This window comes from Varanus komodoensis, unplaced genomic scaffold, assembly GCF_004798865.1.
Source record: "Varanus komodoensis strain SLA01 unplaced genomic scaffold, ASM479886v1 scaffold26, whole genome shotgun sequence".
NCBI lineage: Eukaryota > Metazoa > Chordata > Lepidosauria > Squamata > Varanidae > Varanus > Varanus komodoensis.
This window is the reverse complement of record NW_025335684.1, coordinates 7,805,726-7,824,845: the sequence shown is the minus strand read 5'-3', so window position 1 is coordinate 7,824,845 and position 19,120 is coordinate 7,805,726. Positions and strand designations below refer to the sequence as shown.

The window sequence follows — 19,120 nt, the reverse complement described above, 5'->3', positions numbered from 1 at the left end:
GTTTTCACAAAAATTGACTCAAGTTTCAGTTCTGATTCAAATGTAAGGTGGGCCAGATGCCTTATGCAATAGAATGCAATTAAAATAAGTCCTTTTCCTTACCATATACATAAAGTTACATGTTAGTCCACACAATTTGATTATTTTGGAACCTGTGTACATATGAGAAAGAAGCTTCTAGTTTTTACTGATCCAGAGAAAAGGTAAGAATAAGGCAAAGGACCTTAACAGGGCTTTCAGTGGACTGAGTGTTAGTCTGGAAAGATTGTGTGTGTCTAATGTGTATACCTCTCTCACTCACTCACTCTCACCCCCCATACCCCTGGCTATGCCACTGAAAATGAATGTGCATAATTTGGCATCACTGTCACTTGTGGGATGTTGATCCAATCAGACAGCTCTTTCTTCTTCCAGAATAGCCACCAAACTTTCCTCACTGAGAGTCAGGATGCGGTAGCTACTTGGGGCGCTCATTCCTTACTGGGCTGTGGTGGTGGTGGGGTTCTTAAACATTTCTGGGCACTTGTGCAAACCTTGGGGTTTGTTGGTGCCGCTTCATGGTGCCCTCTTGTGTCAGGGTAGTGCCATTTCTTTTGGTCTCCTAACAGCAGTAGCCTCTGAACTTTTGGAAACAAGCTGGCTCAGTTCACACATTATATTATGTATGACTAATACGATCCACTGTCAAAAAAATTCTAAGCAAAGCCTGTTTGAAATTGTTCAAGGATCGCCAAATCACTTTTTGCTCATATGCTTGAGACACTCCTGATTCAAGACTGCAGAACCAGAAAGGATAAAGGTCACTGGATTTAAGGCAAGTCCATTTTGAGGAGACGGGAGCAGAGCCCCTTGCTTTACATGCAAAAGGCCCTAGGTTTGATTCCCCAGGACCTCATTTTAGAGGGAAAAAAGGACCAGGAAATGGGCAAAATACCTCTGCCCCAAATGAACTGCCAGTCAAGAACAGCCAGTACTGAGCTAAATAGATGACATTTGACCTGGCTAGCCAAGACCTTAAGATGAATCCTCCTTCTTTTTACCCCAATTACAACGTGCATGGATAAACCATTAAGAGCTCATTAACTGAACAACACCCCAAACAGTAACCCAGGATCATTTCATTGCAAACATTCACACAACCACTTTTTCTGCAAGAGGCATTTTGCAGCCTTGCCTTTTTATTATTTTTAGTTTCCTTATTGTGGTTTGTGTCTCTCTGCCTTATGAAAGCTACTAACATTGCAAAACGTGTCCATAAGGTCAGAAAAATTTCATCAGCTTTGCTCTGGTATAAAGAAAGAGGAAAAAGGTCCATTAAAATTGTAACAATGACTAATTTTATTCTTCCAATAAAATATTCACATAACAGTATCAGAGAAATGGAATGACACATCTTTAATTTGGACCAATTTTAATTAATTTGCACATAAATACTTTAAAATCTAAAAATTGTATGATCAGGTAATGTAGAGTTTAATAGAAATTTTGATTCTTACAAAGCAAGTATTGCTTTACTATTGTCATTATTCCAGTCAATAATATGACTTAATAACCTGTCAGAGTAAACAAAAATGCTTTTTGCACATTTTAAAGCCACCTTCACAGGAGTCGGCCCTTTGCTGATCAATCCAAGAAGAAAATATTGTTGAACTGTGTTGCACAAAGTTTCTTTACTTCTTCTGAGGGAAACAAAAAAGAGGAAAAGACACTGTTTTGAGGCTTAGAAGCAGTCAAGCTCAATGATGAAAAGATGCTTTTTAGAGCACATGAACTGATGCCAGTGGCATTCCTATCATGTGCTTTGTAAATGACCTCTATAGTCCCAAACCATGTTTAACCTAGTTAAATCAGGTTATTTGCAGCACTGTCAATTTTTTAACCCAGAAAAACAAAAGATCCTCCAGAAAAAGGCTTGGTAAGCAATTTGAAATAAAAACTCAACCACAAAGAAACCTGTGGCACCTTACACTGGCCTAAATGTTCATGGGCACTTCCACCAGTGTGTAAGGTGTCTCAAGACTCATGATTGTTTTTGCTGCAATAGCTAACCTGCTGGGGATAGATAAAAAAGCAGAGTGCAGAACCTTTGGGCCCTGCTAAAACTGACAAAAGTGAGCCCCAAATTCAATATGCCTGACCTTGGATTTCCAGCCTGGCTCAAGACACCTCAGCAAGATTTGATTTTTTAAAAAGGTGTTACTATTACTAGAGAGAATAAAACCTACTAAATGCCTTCATCACATGCCTTCCCTTGTCATATAACTTGCATACTACGGTCCTTTCTATCCCGACCTCCCCTCCCCTTCCTCTGTGTCAGACAACAGGCTCCTTGTGCAGGGAGCAGTCCTCTTGGTTGGCTAGGGAATGTTGGGAATTGTAGGACCCTTAGACCAGGAAAAAATCCTCAGTCTCCCAGCATTCCCCAGCCACCCCCCCCAATAGTTTGACCCCCCCCTACTTACTGGCTGGGGAATGCAGGGAGTTGCAGGACCTTTATGCATGTTTTAAAATAACAGAAGCCCTGCAACTGCCGGTAGTCTCCAGCCCTCGGAGCTCTGAGTTTTAGGATTTTTTCCCCTTGTCTTAACACACACATAATATTTAGGAGTAACAAGCACCTAACATTGCAGGACTATTTAAGGAACACAAATTGTTAACAACTCCTTACCATTCACTTCAATCAGGTTCGCATTCTTTTGGTTCAAAATTACATACAGTTCCCGCTGATCGGATTTCTTGCCAACAATCCAGTAGTCACCCATAGCTTTCACTATTATTTCCTCATCATCATCAACCCTGGGAGAAGGAGGGTTGTAGGTGAAAATCTTAGGAGGCACAGACAACTAATAAAGCAGGCCAAGGTAGTGAGAGACCCCCATTTTAGTTAAAGTAGGTCAAACATGGAGGGATGGTTTTTGACATCTCTCAAGTCTTCTGAATTGAGCAGTTCTAGTCACAGGTAGGATTTGTGGGACTGAACTAGAAATCTGGTAGAATGTGCTACAAGTATGATTTGACCCCGACAAGAGGAACTTGCAGACAGACTATCCTCCTGCACTAACGGCAACGCTCCTTTTCAGGGTTCTAGTCAGTTTGTGGGATATGCCCTCCCTCCAGGATCTTGTCAGGGGGTCAGAAAGGCCTGCTTATTGCCCACTGCTACCCCAGTCTGGTTTTGCTGTTCTGGTGCTCAGCATTCCAGAGCTCCAGGATGCCCCTGAGCATACTCAATCGTCACTGGGTTGTTTCTGGGGTGTATGCACCTTTTGTGGGTTCTCTTCCTATTCTGATGTTTTCTTTACCCAAACAAGCCAATATTTCCTTTTCTTCATTATCAACAGCTCACTTCTGTCTTTAGTCCTACAGGCACTCAACCACCCTGGTTTGCAATTAAACCTTCTATTACATGTCATAACATTATATTAAATTTCTATATTATGGCACTGGGCCACTTTCAGGCATTCCAGCCTCACTTTCTCTATCTGTAAATGGGCACATTTTAAAAAAACCCTCAGTATAAGCAGGATATAATACTCATTCTGATTCTTAAACAATAAGGACAGCTATAACCCTACAGAAACACTCATATGCACTGAAGATGTATACTTCAACACATTGCTTTGATTGCAGCTAAAACTGTATCAGATGATGCACTATCTGATTTATCAATGCAAGCGAAGTAGCGTTCAGACAGTATTTCATTGCTGGTCTTAAGACAGGCAGAAGAGCCTGAGTTACCTAGTGAAATCACTATTGATATCTCCAAGGATCTTCATCAAGTCAGGGTGAACCGAAGTGAGCGAGATACTGGGCGTTCTCCTCATGTGAATTGTACTCTTCTCTGCCAGGTTCATGTGGTTGAAGTAGATAAATTTAAACTGGGGCTCCTTCTCTGACCTGGAAAACAAACCACAGGGAAGAAAAAGGGTCACACAAGCAACAGTGGCAGTCCTTGAAGCACAGAGAACAAATTCACACACGCTGCAGACAAGAGATAGCTGGGCATTGATTTCAGACTTACTAAGTGGCTTACTAATGTCATGAAACCCCTGGATGCACCCTTTAATTTTTAAAGCTGCAGTTGAAAGAATGTTCCTGCCAGCTTTTAAGAACATTAGCCTCTGACAAGCTGAACGGGTGAACTTTTTGATTCGCTGAGGCTGCTGTGGGATCAGGCAACTGGGAATGGCTCATCTTCCCAAGAAACGCTAATCCAGAAATGAGAAGAGGCAAAGGCTGCCGCCGCGGCTGCATGGCACCTCCTTCCGTGTTAAGAAGTGGAAAGTGGTTGTGGATGCTGGCCCGGCTGTGGAGTTAAGCTTGGCTGATTATAGTAGGTAAAATCAGGGAAAATGTTTCCTTCCTGATCAGCTGAAGCAATCATCCAAGCAGTGTTTATCTTGTTTTGTGGAAAACTAAACAAAACAGGAAGCAGTGGATTATCTTGGGCAAAGGTGGGGAAACTCATCAAAACCTTTCCTTGCATCAGGTCCAGGGGTTTCTTGGTTCGTTCAGGTTGCAATCCTGTGCAAGTTTAGACAGAAAAAAGGCCTGTCTAAACTCCCAAAATGCCCCAGCCAGCATCACCTTTAGCCTAGGACTGTAATTGAACTCCATGGTTTCAAATGGGTTTCTTTCACACCCTCTGCTTCTTTGAATTGGAGATGCTGGGATTTGAACTGGGAAACTGGAATCTCCTGCACAGAAAGCATGTGATTTGCCACTCAACTGCTGTTGTTTCCCAGCCAACCGCGATGGCTTATGGTCACATCCACCAAATTCAACAAGTTGAACAGGTATAAGCAAAACTGCCACTGAGCCCGCTCAAAAGGAGCTTCTGCCAACTTTACAGTTAGAAACCAGAACTGCACTTTGAACCACGTGCAATTAAAAAAGTGAACTGCAACCTGAGAAGAAAATGCCAGATCCAGGGCTGGTCAGTTTAACAGGCTGAAAACTTGGACAGAATTTGTCTCTGACCAGAAGACTGAGTTTTTTGTCACCTGGAAATTTTTAAGTATTCAAACGTTTACAACTTAGTGCTTCCTTTGTGATAAAATGCTGCAGGACACTTCAAGCCTAGAGCTAGCCAACTTCATTAGCACCAAGAGAGGCTGGATCAGGTTCTCAGGATACGACGACATTAAAGTTTAAGGCAGACTTAATCAGATAAGCTCCGGTCACTTTAATCTGCTGACACCATTAAAAAAAAGTAGGTACTTAATAGCTCAGCTCAATTACTGGTATAAAGGCTTACTCTCAGAACGGCCACGCTGAAATAAGACTAGCAATTGATCATTTTGATTCAGCCGAATATTTTGAGTGGTAATCAACAAATACACCCAAGGACAAGTAAGACAGTTGCACACAAAAATCATAATGTAAAGCTGTGGTTGAATCTTGGAAATGGTAAATATCTTTGACATTGGGGTATTGATAATAAGGTTGTTAAGAAGCCTAGAAACAAAGGGAGAAAAGTCTCTAACTTTCTTAGATTTGGATATTGGTCCAAATCATTGCCCTGATATCATCTTTGGGATCTGTAGGAATGAAGGGCAGTTGAAAACAAACATTTGTTTTGTCAATTGTTACTGCTCTGCAGCTATTTAAGAAAAGGTCTCCGTAGAAGGAAACCTCCACACTTTGTACTAAGAAAAATGACAACTCACCTTGTGATTTCTTGTACAGTCCCACTAACTGTCCTGTTTCCTCATCATGTTACAAGCACCAACCTTATTCTAAAATAAGGAACCTCTTTTTTTCATAACTAGGCAGCAGGATGAGATGAGTGACAGGCCAAGAGGAGTTCAGGCATCTTTTAGAGGTGTGCCACCTGCCAGGCAAAGTTTTTTTGCTGTACGCATGTCTCACTAGCTGCAGGAAACCCAGAGGAAGAGATGGGATTCCAAGAAAATGCAGGTGCTGGCTAGGAAAGCAGAGTTCTTCCACCATGCCCGCCTGAGAAGCTGCCCAAAAGCCAAGGGACCAACCGCTTCCTCCCACTCCAGTTGCAGCCCAATCTGTGCCATCAAACACCAGTGCAGACTGCATGCTCCTCACCCAGCTGTGCTCCGGAAACACAAGTATTTTCTTGGGTTCCTTTGCCTCCCCAGGGAACGTACCTTGTAAACCTCACTGGACAGGACAGGCCTCTGTGGCCTAGCTCCCTCCCAGTGCCTTGGATCTGTTTGCCTCCAAACCTGGGATGAGAATGAAACCAAGGAAATCCACCTTGCCTGTCCTTGGTGAGCAAGGTGGGTTTCTGTTCACATGGCAACCAAGCCCGCAAGTATCTTTTCTAGCCAATCTGCAAGCCACAGTGCCTCATCTCTGCTTCCTTTTATCTGTGTATCGGATTCCCATTTATGAGAAGTGGTAAGAGAGCTGCCAAGAGGGCAAGGATACTGCTGAGCTATGTAGCAGTCACTTAATGATGGGACATCCCCAAGCCGCCCTGAACAATGACTTTCCGCACACCCACTGGGGCCAGAACCAGTTGCTCGACGCATGGAATTACTCCACGCACAACAGACAAGGGCAGGCATCCTGCCTTCCAAAAGGCAAGAGGGCAAAGGTGGGAACACCTTTCAGCCCAAGGGCTGAATTCAATCTGGGAAAAGCTCTCATGGGCACCTTTCCAGCAGCAGGTGGGAGGAAAGGGAAAACAGCTGGGACCAAAATCACAAAACAATAAACCAAATCCAGCCCAGAATACTGTCACTTAAAGCCCTTACAGCCTAAGATTTAGGAGAGGCATTCCAGCGCTTTAAAAGCAGCTATTTGCCTATTTCAGGGAGTCTTTAAATACCAGTTCCAAATTAACAAGCAGATGTTTTGCAATGGAAGTGGAGGCAGTACCGACCCTGACATCCTTTTGTTGATGTTGTATTGTTCACATATATCTGAAGCTAATACTGTGAGCTGAGGCCCGACAATGCTGTCAAGTTTACGGCAAAACTCCAGCGTAGGTTGAATACAGGCTGTGGAAAAGGATGAAACAGAGCAGTGAGGGTTCCTTCCACATGTATAATCCCAGCCAAACATACAGCATAAAGAGGATGTATCAAATATTTACAGGGGTAATGGAGAAGATTCAGCTGTCTGTTACACTCAAGGCACTGGGATTCTGTAAATGCAGTTGTTCACAGAATGCAGCGGAACATCTGCCAGCATTCACATCCGAGAAGCCTCAGCTCTCCAAAAGATACTAACCCTCCAGCAGCTGGGGGATCAGGTGTGGCAGTCCTGTGCATGAGAATATTTGGGTGTGGCTGGAACAGTTTTTGACATTTCTTGTCCTCTGCGCAACTGTTTGTGAGTGAGTCTTGTGGAACTCAGTGGGCCTGAGTAGTGCTTAAAAATGGGTAAACTGCAGAGTCTGGTAATCGTCGAAGACAACAATGTTGTCCTTTTTTGCTTCACTGATACGGGAAACAGTTTAAACAGACCTTTCATTATGAGACCCTTGTAATACCAGGAACATGCCATCAAAAAGTTAATGACTAAATAAACCATGGCGAATGTTCAAAATGACAGGATTTGCCAAAGACAAAATGAATTAAATCTCCCAAAGTTATTTCAAGGAATACGGATACTCACCATCAATCATAAAACAGACAGCTGCACTCATAGCCTGAAAGAGACAACAGATTTGTCATAAGAACAGTCTTTTCTCTGTCCCATGGATACGCTCGACTGTTAAGAGTTAAGCTCTGTTCCACGAGGTATGCAAAGAATGTTGGTCTAAGCAGACATCACTAAACTCTTGATCCAAGGAAGCTCCCACAGGATATGAAGGTACTTTAGACTGGGGGTAGGAAACCTGCTACCCTGCAGATGTTAGAATCCAACTCCCAGAAGTTGTTGGGATCCATCAGGCCCAGCCTGCATGGACAACGGTCAGGAAGATGGGATTATAGTCCAGCAACATCTGGTCAGCTGCAAGTTCTCCAGCCATACCTCTGACAGGTAATGGGCCTGTACCACAGACACGTTAATGTAAGAGTTGTGGAAACCTTAATGCTGCAAAATAAATGCTCTGCCCGCTACATGATCTGAAATAAATCAGGCCAAGGGCAGAGTTCCTTGTGTGCTCTCTTTGATGCTCAGAGACCTTTTGCACTTGTGGGATTCCCCCCCCCCCATCTTGCCAACATGCAAACACAAGATCAGGAAGGGCCAGAAGGCATGTTTTCTGGAAGTTACCCATGACTTGACCGAAGCTGCTGGTTATGATCCAGCTCTGCCAATAGCCTTCTTTCCCAAAATGTGAATGAGAGCACAGCTGGCTATTCTTAGATGATTTTTGTTAACCTGCAGCTTTTCTAGGTTTATATAATAGTGCCTGTCACAAAGTAGGACTTTCAGCTTCATTTCATTCATGCTAACTCTGAAGTATTTCCAATTTCAGTACATTTTTTTCCAAAGGCTTTTTTCAAAGCCTTAAGATGAAGCCTACAACCTAAGATAAAGCAAGAAGATTTTTTAGTTTCCACCCCATTACTCATATTCCAGGAAGTTTTTCAGTGCTCTAGGCCAGGGGTCTCAAACTTGCGGCCCACGGGCCAATTGCCCAGACAGGCGGGGCACCGGGGGGGGGGGGGTCCCTGCGGCCTTCAAAGCGCTGGCGGCGCCCAGGTCGGCCTCCGGGATGAGCGGCCCACCACGCGGGATGAGCGGCCCACCACCACAGCGGTGGTGGAATACTTGCTGCGGCCCAGCCTCACCCAGACTCTACTTCCAGCGGCCCCCAGGTCAGTTGAGTTTGAGACCCCTGCTCTAGGCCATGCCTACCAAGAAATGAGAGACACAGAACTCCTTCACCCAAGCTAGATTGCTAAATTTACCATTTATACATTAACAGATTGATATATACACCATTACTAAAATAGAGGGTAACATCCTATTACAGTGAATGGAAAAGCATTTGGCAGTTACCTTATATACAATTAAATGAAGCTCTTCATAAGCACCTGCTGTGTTTACAAATATTTTGGGCAACCTGCATTTTGCCTCTGGGTCATTCAGATTCAGTGGTCCAGTGAGAAACCTAAAAGGCAAAGGCAGGACAGGTGCATAACTAGCCGACTTTTGTCTAACCCCAAAAAGAGGTGGAAACAGACGGACAGACATGGCACAGTGCACTCATCAGCATCTCCTTGCTTTTTACATCACCGAAAGTTCTGATTAATATTCAAGGTACAAACAGGTACGTCAAATGTGGAAGGAAAAATCAGGATTACTTCTTGGTAGGTGTAAGCAAGGCCTAGAGGCAAGAAATACTTTGAGAGATGAAAAATAGTTACCTTCCATAGTGCTGCAGATTTCCAGGTATCTCTGCATGTATTGGGGAATCTCTCCCTGCCAACTGAAGCAAAAGGAATTATTAAGGAAACGTCTTCCTCCCCACTTCATTGACCTACATCAGACCTCACTGACCTGGAGGATAAAGCTGCCTGTGGCATGTACAAATCCTGGCAATCCACCCCAAGAAGAAAAGTTGTGCAATGGAGTACCCCCCTTTATAAAACAAGCCATTTTCATTAAAAGGACTTCAGGACTTACCTCTGGCTCTATATGCCTTGGGAACAAAGATGTGGTGAGATATTTGTACAAAATTCTCATGTCATCCTGCTCCAATCCGCTCCTGAAACATCAAACAATAAATTTAACCACATACCAACTAGGCTTGACTATGCTTAGCTCTCACCCGTTAATCTGCCTTATGTTGCTACAGACAACTGGTTCCTTGAGCCCAGTATTGACTTCACTCGTGGCGGTAGCAGCTCTCCAAGGTCTGACAGGAAAAGGGTCTTTCTCTGCGTACCTGTCAGAGTTCTCTTCATCTGGAGATGGCATGAATTGCCACCCAACGGACTTATCACTCCCAAAAAAGCTGGCCATGGAGGGCAACCCTTGGCTCTGAAGCACGGCAAAGCCCCCACTAAAAAAAACTTAATAAAAGGGTAATGGCCAAGAAAAATGTAAAAACACACTGGTTGGAAAGCCCACCTTTGAATGATAAGCAAACACTATCCATAGGAAGCAGGTTTGACACACGAGCTTGAAGAAAAAGGGCACATCCAAAAAGAAGCATGTGGGCCTTGAACCTGGATTCACAGTACAAGCAGGCGCTGGTTAATTGTTAGGGCCAGAGTCTTGGGAACACAAATGCAGGAAACCCAATTTTAATCCTCCTCTAACGTGTAATTATTGTGTGCAGTCATCTGTAAAGTACTTCTTGTCTAAGCTTGGGCGCATTCTCTCTTGACTCTTTAATCACTTTTGAATAGGAAACCCTTGAACTACGACTCTCTAATGAAACTGGATGCCCAGTGCAGCTGTGCCATGTCAATAAACACCCTGAAATCAAACACAGCTGAAGGAGAGCTCTTGGGTTTAAATTACATCGAGGCTGCAAACTGCGGACATTTCTTTGTTTCGGTTTGAAACACAACATTTTCTCTCAATGAAGTCATGACGGTCAAAGAGAGCTTTGGGTTACTTGCAAATATGCCACCGGTCCCATATTTGAGGTGCTTAGTTTATCTTTTCCTTCAAAATTAAATACTCTGAAGAATGATATAGTGCGTGTGCCAAGGGACTGAGTATTATGCAGATCCTGAGAGATTAAGGGTTCTGAAAACATTGCATTTATCTCCTTTGCTTGCAAAGCTGTCTCTTTTGCTACTCAACTGATTTCTCAGTTTTAGAGACAATTGCTGGTATATGGCTTACCCTGCACCTATGAAACCATTGGGTTGCACACAACTGATAAACTAGAAACAATAATCATGTCCTTGGCATTGGATCTGTTTCAGCAATAGTCAGAACTCTTAAAAAGTTTCAGAACTCACTGTCAGCGAGAGGGGAAGCTGGTTTCTAGACGTGGGCTTATTTTTGTTGCTGCTCAAGTACCCCTATCTCACCCCCGCACCAAATTCCCCAAACTTAGTGATTGACTCCATGCAGCTTGCATGCTCGGGCACTCTTGACTTCCCTTTAATGCATGTGTGTGCGCACACACAGACTGCCTTTTCCCCAGGAGCTCAGGGTGGCATCTGTAGGCTTCTCAACCCATATTTTATGCTTACCACAATCCTATGAGGTAGGTTAAACTCAAAGAGGGTGGCTAGCTTGTGCAACTTGCTATGCTCAGATATTTCCGTCTACAATTCCATTAGCTCCAGCTGCCATAGCCAAAGGGCCTTGTCCTGTAAGCCGCCCCGAGGCTTCGGCGAATGGGGCAGCATAGAAATTTTATAATAAAAATAAATAAAACATCTGGAGGACAACAAGCTGCTGATCACTAGCACAAGATCAGCCTGGCTTCTTGACAGCTGAGCAGAATGCATGCACAAACCAGCCATCTCTCAGGTCATCGCATTCCTTTTGGTACCTACCAGATGAGCTGATCGTTGTAAAGAAAGGCAGTGTATTTCACTATGCTCAAACTTTCTTCCATCTTATTGATAAACGACTGAATTTTCAAATAAGTCATTTTATCCAGTGGAAAGAAGCTGATTCCACAAAAAACATCCAGCAGGTCACATGACTGTAAATGAAGTGTTTGCAGGTACTGAAGAATGAACAGAGGGAAATGGTGTGAATGCCTGCCTTTGTGCAAACACAGCAGCCTCCTTTGGCGGATACAGAAACAAAACACAGGTTGTAGTCACAAGCATGACCTAGGACAAGCCCTTGGCTTGTGTTTCTTCCCCTGGTTCTGGGCAAGGGGACAGAGATCTGAATGTTCAATTCCTGCTTTGTTTTTGAAAGGGGTGGGCAACTCATGGCCCTTCAAATGATTTGGCCCACAATTCCTACATAGTCGAAAGTGCCGCTGGGAGCTGTCGATGAAAACATCTGGGGGTCACCAGCTGCCCACCCCTGGTCTATACTGTATTTTCCTGATTTGTCTTATCTCAGAAAAGTGTCACTTGTACAAAGCACAGTTTGAGTTAATGCACAGACAATTCCAAATTGCCTTCATCTTTGACACTATATGTTTATTTCATTGCCGCACTGCCCAATAGCTGAAGCTCTCTAGGTGCTTTACCACCATTCATAAAACAGACAATACAATAAAACGCCATAAACACCTTCCAAATCCAAAAATTTAAAAACAAATGAAAGCGACTAAGACAGTTTATGGTACAGGGTAGATGTGTCAAGCACCTGGGATGAGTACTCCCCTTGAGCACAGAAACACGTATCTTTAAATATCTTGGTTGAAAGGGCTGTTTTAACCTGGTGACACAAGGATGACAAGGTTGGAGCCAGAAGGCCTTGGTGGAGAGGTCACTCTATGATGGGGGCTACCCCTGAGAAGTCCCCCCCCCCGTTTTTGTCCTTAGAGTTGGCACCTGAAGTCCCCAGATGTTGATTGTAGTGTCCTGGGCGATGACAGTTGGGAACAATATTCTGTCAAGCATTGCGGTTCTGTGGCATACATGGTTTTGTAGGTTATAGCCAGCACTTTGAATAGGGCTTAGAGGGATACAGGCATTTAATGCAAGTGCGCCGGAAGAGATCTAGTAAGTTCAGACCTGTTTTTAGCCTGACTGCTGCATTTTGCAAAAGCTGCAGCTTCTGAACTGCCTTCAAGGGCAGCCCCATACAGATCACACTGCAGTAATCTAATTCAAGAGATTGCACCAACTTGCATTATTCAAAATGATAATTCCTTTCTCCTTTTTAAACAAAATGCTGAACCAGAGAGGCCTTTCATTTGACCTAGCAACCATCCTGTTCTTATGAATCTTGAGAAACTGCAAAGATTCCCCAGAGCAGCCCAGAAAATCACTGTCTGAGCTCATTATACTTTCCCAACATGGTCTCCAAGCACCGAGAAAACTGCCTTAACCCTAACATGCACCAGCTGCTTGGACCATAAAAAATACCTTACCCGATGGAAGAATTTCTCTAGCCTGTCCTTCAGAACACGGGCACCTCCATCTTCCATGGCTCTCCGGAATGTACCATTAAAAAGCTAACGATTATTTTGAAAAAGAAAAAAAAACTTGTTTGGAAATACAGTCATTGCAAGCAGGCCCGTTCATCAAGGTGCAATTGCTAGTTCTGCAATTCCAGGTGCAGGTCTTTTAGAAGTAATAAGACTACAGAGTGCTCCCTGATACGTTTAGAGCGAAGGTGAGCTACTGCATTTATGATTAGCAGCCTATGATATTCCCTTCCCCCTGCTGAAAATAGAGACAACTATGCATATGACTGAGATTTGCATAACAAACTTTGGACAAGAGGAGCTTTCTGTGAATCAGAGCTGGGTCAGATTTAAGCAAGCACCTTAGACAAATTTGTACAGAACCTACCTTGTACATGTTATAACACTGCTGTAACACTGAACTATAAACTTTATCCTGGAAAAGACACAGAAATCAGAGAGTTATCCTAAAAATGATACAAATAAAATATTTTGATGGGCCCCCTGTGTCTCCAGGTAGGACTGCAGTATTTCTGCTGGAAGAGCCACTGCACTCGCTCTGGCCAATACTGGGCCGGATGGACCAATAGTCCAACTCAGCATAGGGCTGCTTCCTGCGCTCCACCCCCCCCCCCGCCCAACCCATTGGAATGTGACCCTGGGGCTGCTCTGGAACAGATCCTGGCTCTCAGGCATCCCCTCTGACAGCCCAAAGGACAGCATCTTGCTTCCTGCAGCAGTCAGCCAGCTGCCCATGGGAAGCAGTGTTCTCCCACAGGCCTCATCCCAGCGGCTGCCACCTCAAACTGGATGTTCCGTGTTGCTGTTACGGCACACGACAGAGCTGCCCTCCGCAGCCACAAACACTGCAAGCTTTTGGAGGAGCAAATGCAGGAGAGATGCTCTTTGGGGGCTGCATTCCATTGTGGGGCCAAGATACCCCAAATGCTGGCATATTGTAGCTTAAAGCTTTCCCTGCTGGCGTGTAAAACTTAGAAAAGGGATTTCAAATCCAAAAAATCTGCGTAAGCCAGGAAACCAGCAAAAGGCAGGCTGTTGGGGAGAAAGGGGGTAGGAAGGCAAGAACAGGGTGTGAGGAACCCAGGGGGTATGTATGTATGTATGTATGTATGTATGTATTTATTTATTTAAACATTTCTATGCCGCCCCTTGCCGAGGCCTCGGGGCGGCTTACAACATCAAATAAAATACAAAATACATTAAAACAATAACAATTAAAATATATACAGTAAAATAAAATAATACAGTAAAATAAAATAAGCCGCCCTGGCCGAATAAAATTCAATAATATTAACATTTAAAATGCTGCTTAAAATGCTGCTTGGGGTAGGCAAATGGGACACCAGGCTGGCCAGACTTGGTTCAGGGACTCCAAATTCAACACACACCAACCAAGTAACAGTCTGTTTGTATCTTGCCACGGTCTGCTGCCTATCGGTGGCCCTGCTGTGCAGGAGGGATGGAAAAGTCTTCCTGTCCACTTCCTCCAGTATTATTTACAACACAATTCAGAGGTCAGGTCTACACCACTGCTCTGCTCAAGATCACTGCTTTGCTATGAACCTGAGTACTGCCCAGGCATCCTCTCAGATTTGGGGCAATTTAGTCTTTATTCCAACACTCCTCCTCTGAGGTGTTTCTTTCCATTGGTATTGTGCAATATAGTATCCCTCATCTTGTTTTGAACAAAAGCTTGAGGGCTAATCGTGTTGTGTTATTAAAAATACATTCGAGTTTGCATCCACACTTAGAAGATAGCTGCAACTAATAGCAACAGCAAAAATGACATCAAATCTATGCTTGTGTAAACGAACTGATTTGCTGAATTCATTGTGGTTATCACAGAACTTCACAATAATTTAACTCACGGAAATGACAGTTCTAAACAAAATGAGGTCACATTAGATTTACCTAATCAGAAGACAATGTGCAAAATATTCTTAAATATTGAGAATAACAGTTATTACCAGTAGCTCTTCTTCTTGATATTCAACAACTGGTTTGCCATCTTTGTGTTTTTCTATGATGGGGTTTCGTACAACCTTGAAAGTGGAACAAGGACAGAGATTTAGAGCTACTAGTGCCATTTTTAGAAATTAATTATACAGTGAAAGAGAATCAAAATATTTATTTGTTTTAATTAATAAAATGTGTATGCCATTCATTACTTGCGTCTCTGGATGGCTTACAACATAGATGAGAATAAAATAGATAAATTGACTATTCCACGCTGGCTGCAATTAATAATACAAACAATAAAATCCAACGCAATGAGCTCTGGGGGCATTTCTGGTGGAAGAGAGTGGAAAAAACGGTTTAATAATGCATTCCTCTTCCTCCCTTTAAAATATTTAAAGAAGCTTTAAGAAGTCCTAATGGAATGTGTCATAAAATAGCATCACACAATTATGTACCATAACCATCCAGAAATTTTCTTCAGGTTCATTGAAGAACTGTCTATTCTTCTGGGTATGGAGTGATTTTGCAGGTTTTGTAGGACTAAAGGTCCTAAGGGAGAAATATTATATGAATGAACATTTCAGACGTACGGGCATTTTCACTTATCTATGAACTATGAAGCAGGGCAGCAATGTTTAATTGATTAGTAGGTTAGATTAAGGGTACAATCCAGTGCACCCAATAAAATGGCAAGATTACAGATACCCGTGCATGATGGGAACAAAGCTCGCTTCCACACGACCTCTACCACACGAAACATTTGGAGGGCTGTCTGTCCAGCCTCAGAGTGGACAGGAAGGAACAGCAGGTTCTGCCAGACTCTCTCTGAATGCTCCCATTTCTTGTCCCCAAAAGCATGCCTCCAGGAGCATTCCCAGAACCTCAGAGCCACACCAATGCAACTCCGTCTGCACCTGCTACGCAGGTGGGCACTCCCACCTTGGAATCTCAGCTCCATCCTTGGAGCAGCTTCTTGAGGCTGGAGCTGTGATTGGAAAATCCTATGGCCATCCAGAATGTGTCTAGTGACCATGGATCACGCCGTAAGGATTTTTTAAAAATCGTAACATCAACAAAAGGTGACTCAGTTAATCAGCAACAATTTCTAGGAACTGCAAGTGGCTGGTACCAACACACATGTCCAGGAGAAACGCTCCTTCTTAGCTAGATGACGTGTGTACATGATGTTGCAGGCATTAAGAACAAAGGAAGCACACTTCTTGATTCACAGGTGCTGGTTTTACTAGCAGGCAGGCTTAATCGGAAGCCAGCTTAACTTAGCCTTATGAATCTTCACTTGTCTAGGCCCATTTAACTATGAGGTTCAGAATTATCACAGATCTATCCCCTTCAATGCCACCTGCTCCCAAAGGGGAGAAGCAAAGCCGAAGAAGGCAACAGGTGAGTGCACACCCCTCATTCCCACTGTGGTTTATGAAGCCATGATTCCTGGTTTAAAGTGACATCTGACAGCTAAAATGGAATAGCAGCTAGCAGGTTGAAATAGGAGGAGAGCCCAGGTTCAAGTTTCACTCAACTGTGAAGCCCACTGGACAACGTTGGTCAAGTCTTTTCTCAGTAGTAAGGCTGTTGGAAGGATAAAATGGGACATGGGAACCATGTAAGTTGCCCTGAGTACTTAATAAGTAATCAATCAGCCAAGATCTGTATGCTCAATTGGCTTGGACTTCTTTAAATTGGGCGATGGTCCAACAAATGACAAGATTATGATGCTGGATTGTCACGCCTGAACACCATTTGGGCAAAGTGCTTCTCAAAAGTACCTTTTTGTAAAGCATCTAGGAAGCTTTATGCTCCCAGTAAAAGAACAATAAATGTGGAACTTAGTACCTTGTGAATTGTACTATGGCTTCACATAATCCAACACTTCTAATTTTTTCATTCTTTTCTACTTCATTTGGGTAATAAAAGAGAATCTTTTTTTCTTCCTGAAAAAAGTAAACAGTGATGAATCAAAATATACAAATATTAATATGCTTCAATGATGCATGAAGTCTTGACACCTCACTCTTGCAATGTCACGCATTTTCATTATGCCTGAATTCACTATACATATCTAAAATAAGTATTATGGTGAATTTTAAAAAAAGATTCCACAATAGTCCAGAGATATTTAAGAAATAATAAGTGTCTAACAAGAAAAGATGCCAAAGGGCTGTCTCGGATATTTGGACACAAACATTTTCTCTTCCAAGCCAATATAGGTTAGGGTTAGTTAGGATTGGACTTTCTTATTGTCTCTTTTAGTTCTGCTCTGATTTTACCAGAAATGCATGGATGTATTTTAAGTTTGTGTTAAGAATTTTATTAGAACTCTCTCTTTAAAAAGAACGGCAGGACATTAAAGGTGGGATATAAACACAATACAATGATATTGAAGCATCTTAAATATAACAAATACATCCCACCTGTCTTTCACTATAAATAAATCCTTCTCATATTATGTATTACATTTCTATACTGCCCAATAGCCAAAGCTCTCCGGGCAGCTTACAGAAATTAAAAACCTTAAAACTGCAACCTTGTACAGAATATAAAAACAGTTTACATACAAACATGTAAACAAGCAGTACACCCATGCACACATCTAAATACTTTTAGCATTCAATCACACCTGTCCCCCACCTCGGAGAGGCCATGTGCCTCACCATCCTGCTGAAAAAAAGGTTCAGGGGCTTTGATGATCTCTGTTGCATCTGAGCCCCCTGGAGTAGCTAGCTTTGGCCTACATGGGCTTCACTGCTGTTGCCCCCTCCCCAATCTTTACGCTTGACGTTTTATTCTCAAATTTGATGCCCTCCCCTTGCCTGTCCAGGCATCTCTCTTTACAAACAGGAATGTCCACAGGAGGCAGCATCCTTTAAACGCCCCCCCGGGGGGGGACTTTAAGTCTGTGCCAACCAGTGCGTTGCTTTTGCCCTGTGAGCCTGAGCACCAGATCTTTTAAGCACCCAGCACCATCTATCAACTGAAAAGCAGAACGCAAAGCATCTTAAGGTGCTTTCCTATGCATGCTGAGGGGCGCGCGGGGGGGGGTGTCCTACAATTCCCAGCATCCCCCAGCCAGTGGGGGGATGCTGGGAATTGCAAGGCTCCCCTGCCCCCCGCCTCAACATGCACAGCACTGCGTCCTAAATAAACGAAACGTTAAAATACCCGCTTCCTGCCAGCGCCGCATCCTTCCCACGGCTTTCATGGCAGCGGCCTCCTGCCCGGCCAGTCGTTCCCGCGCCCCCAAACTCTTTTTTAGCCCCCGGAGCAAGCCTTCGGCCTTCCCCGCGGCTGCTCCGCGCTCCCCGACCCCGATCCCGGCCGGCCGGCCGAGTCGGCCCGTACCTCGCCCTCCTTGGGGCCCAGCCGCGGGTTGTAGATGAAGAAGCTGAGCAGGGCCGGCGCCAGCAGCTTCTCCTGCCCGGCAAGCCCGGCCGCGGGCGCCGCCGCAGCCATGGGGGGCCTGAAGGGAGAGCGCCTGGGGCCGGCCGCCGCCGTCGCCGAGCACCATCGGGAGGCGCGGGAGGCGAGGCGAGGCGCAGCTCCGGGCCCGGCGCCGACGACGGACCGCCCTGTCAGCCCTCTGGCCGGCTCCCTCCCGCGCGGCCTACCCGCGGGCCCCGCGCCGCCCTCGCCCGCGCTTCCTCCTCCGCCCCGGAAGCGCCGCGCCCGCCCTGCTCGCCGCGCCCGGGCCGCCCTTTCCCTCGCGGGCCGGCGGTCGGTGGCTGCCTCCCCAATGTCGCGCTGCGAGCCCTTCGCGGCCGGGCCAGGGCCGCGCGGCGCCAGGAGGACAAGCGCGCTCGCCGGGCCCGGGCCCGGCCCCCTGGCGCACGCTCCGGCCGGGACTGCGAGGCCCGCACCGGCGGCTCCCGGGGGCTTTCGAGGTGAGGCGAGCAGCGGCGGAGCGCTGCAGGCCGCGCGGCGCCCGTGGCCCCCCTTGAGCCTGGGCGGCGGCCGGAGCAGGGGCCCCTGGGGGGCCACACGCGGGGCAGGAAGGCGCCCGCGCCTCCTGCTGCCGTGGCCTGTGGAGGCATCTTGCTGCGGGCGCTGCCGGAGCGAAGGCCCCCAAGTTTGGCCGCTCATGCCCCATGCTGCCTCCTTGGGGCCTGCACGCTGAATCCCTGAGCGTGTGCAGAGAGCCTCGGGGCTGTAGGTGTAGGGCTATTTTTAATCCACTGGCTTGTT

The 19,120-nt window shown here is 45.1% G+C and overlaps 1 protein-coding gene across 3 annotated transcripts; it reads right to left on the bottom strand.

Annotated features, from left to right (window-relative positions):
- Nucleotides 1–1,314: 1,314 nt before the first annotated feature.
- Nucleotides 1,315–18,465, bottom strand: CCZ1 (CCZ1 homolog, vacuolar protein trafficking and biogenesis associated). 3 transcript variants are annotated; one of them, XM_044433620.1, is made up of 16 exons: nt 18,281–18,458; nt 16,775–16,872; nt 15,379–15,472; nt 14,932–15,006; nt 13,332–13,379; nt 12,908–12,991; nt 11,403–11,578; nt 9,565–9,646; nt 9,306–9,367; nt 8,938–9,049; nt 7,600–7,633; nt 6,863–6,980; nt 6,123–6,200; nt 3,739–3,897; nt 2,669–2,796; nt 1,315–1,679 (listed from the first exon to the last, which is right to left on the bottom strand). In XM_044433620.1, the coding sequence occupies exons 1-16, from the start codon at nt 18,389–18,391 to the stop codon at nt 1,624–1,626; spliced, it is 1,515 nt and encodes a 504-aa protein (XP_044289555.1). In that variant the 5' UTR covers nt 18,392–18,458; the 3' UTR covers nt 1,315–1,623. The 3 variants fall into 3 exon arrangements, 2 of the variants coding, with proteins under 2 accessions (XP_044289555.1, XP_044289557.1); XM_044433622.1 differs by lacking the exon at nt 6,123–6,200 and having other exon boundaries at nt 18,281–18,454; XR_006415067.1 differs by lacking the exons at nt 1,315–1,679; nt 2,669–2,796 and adding an exon at nt 5,670–5,833 and having other exon boundaries at nt 3,789–3,897; nt 18,281–18,465.
- Nucleotides 18,466–19,120: the final 655 nt, after the last annotated feature.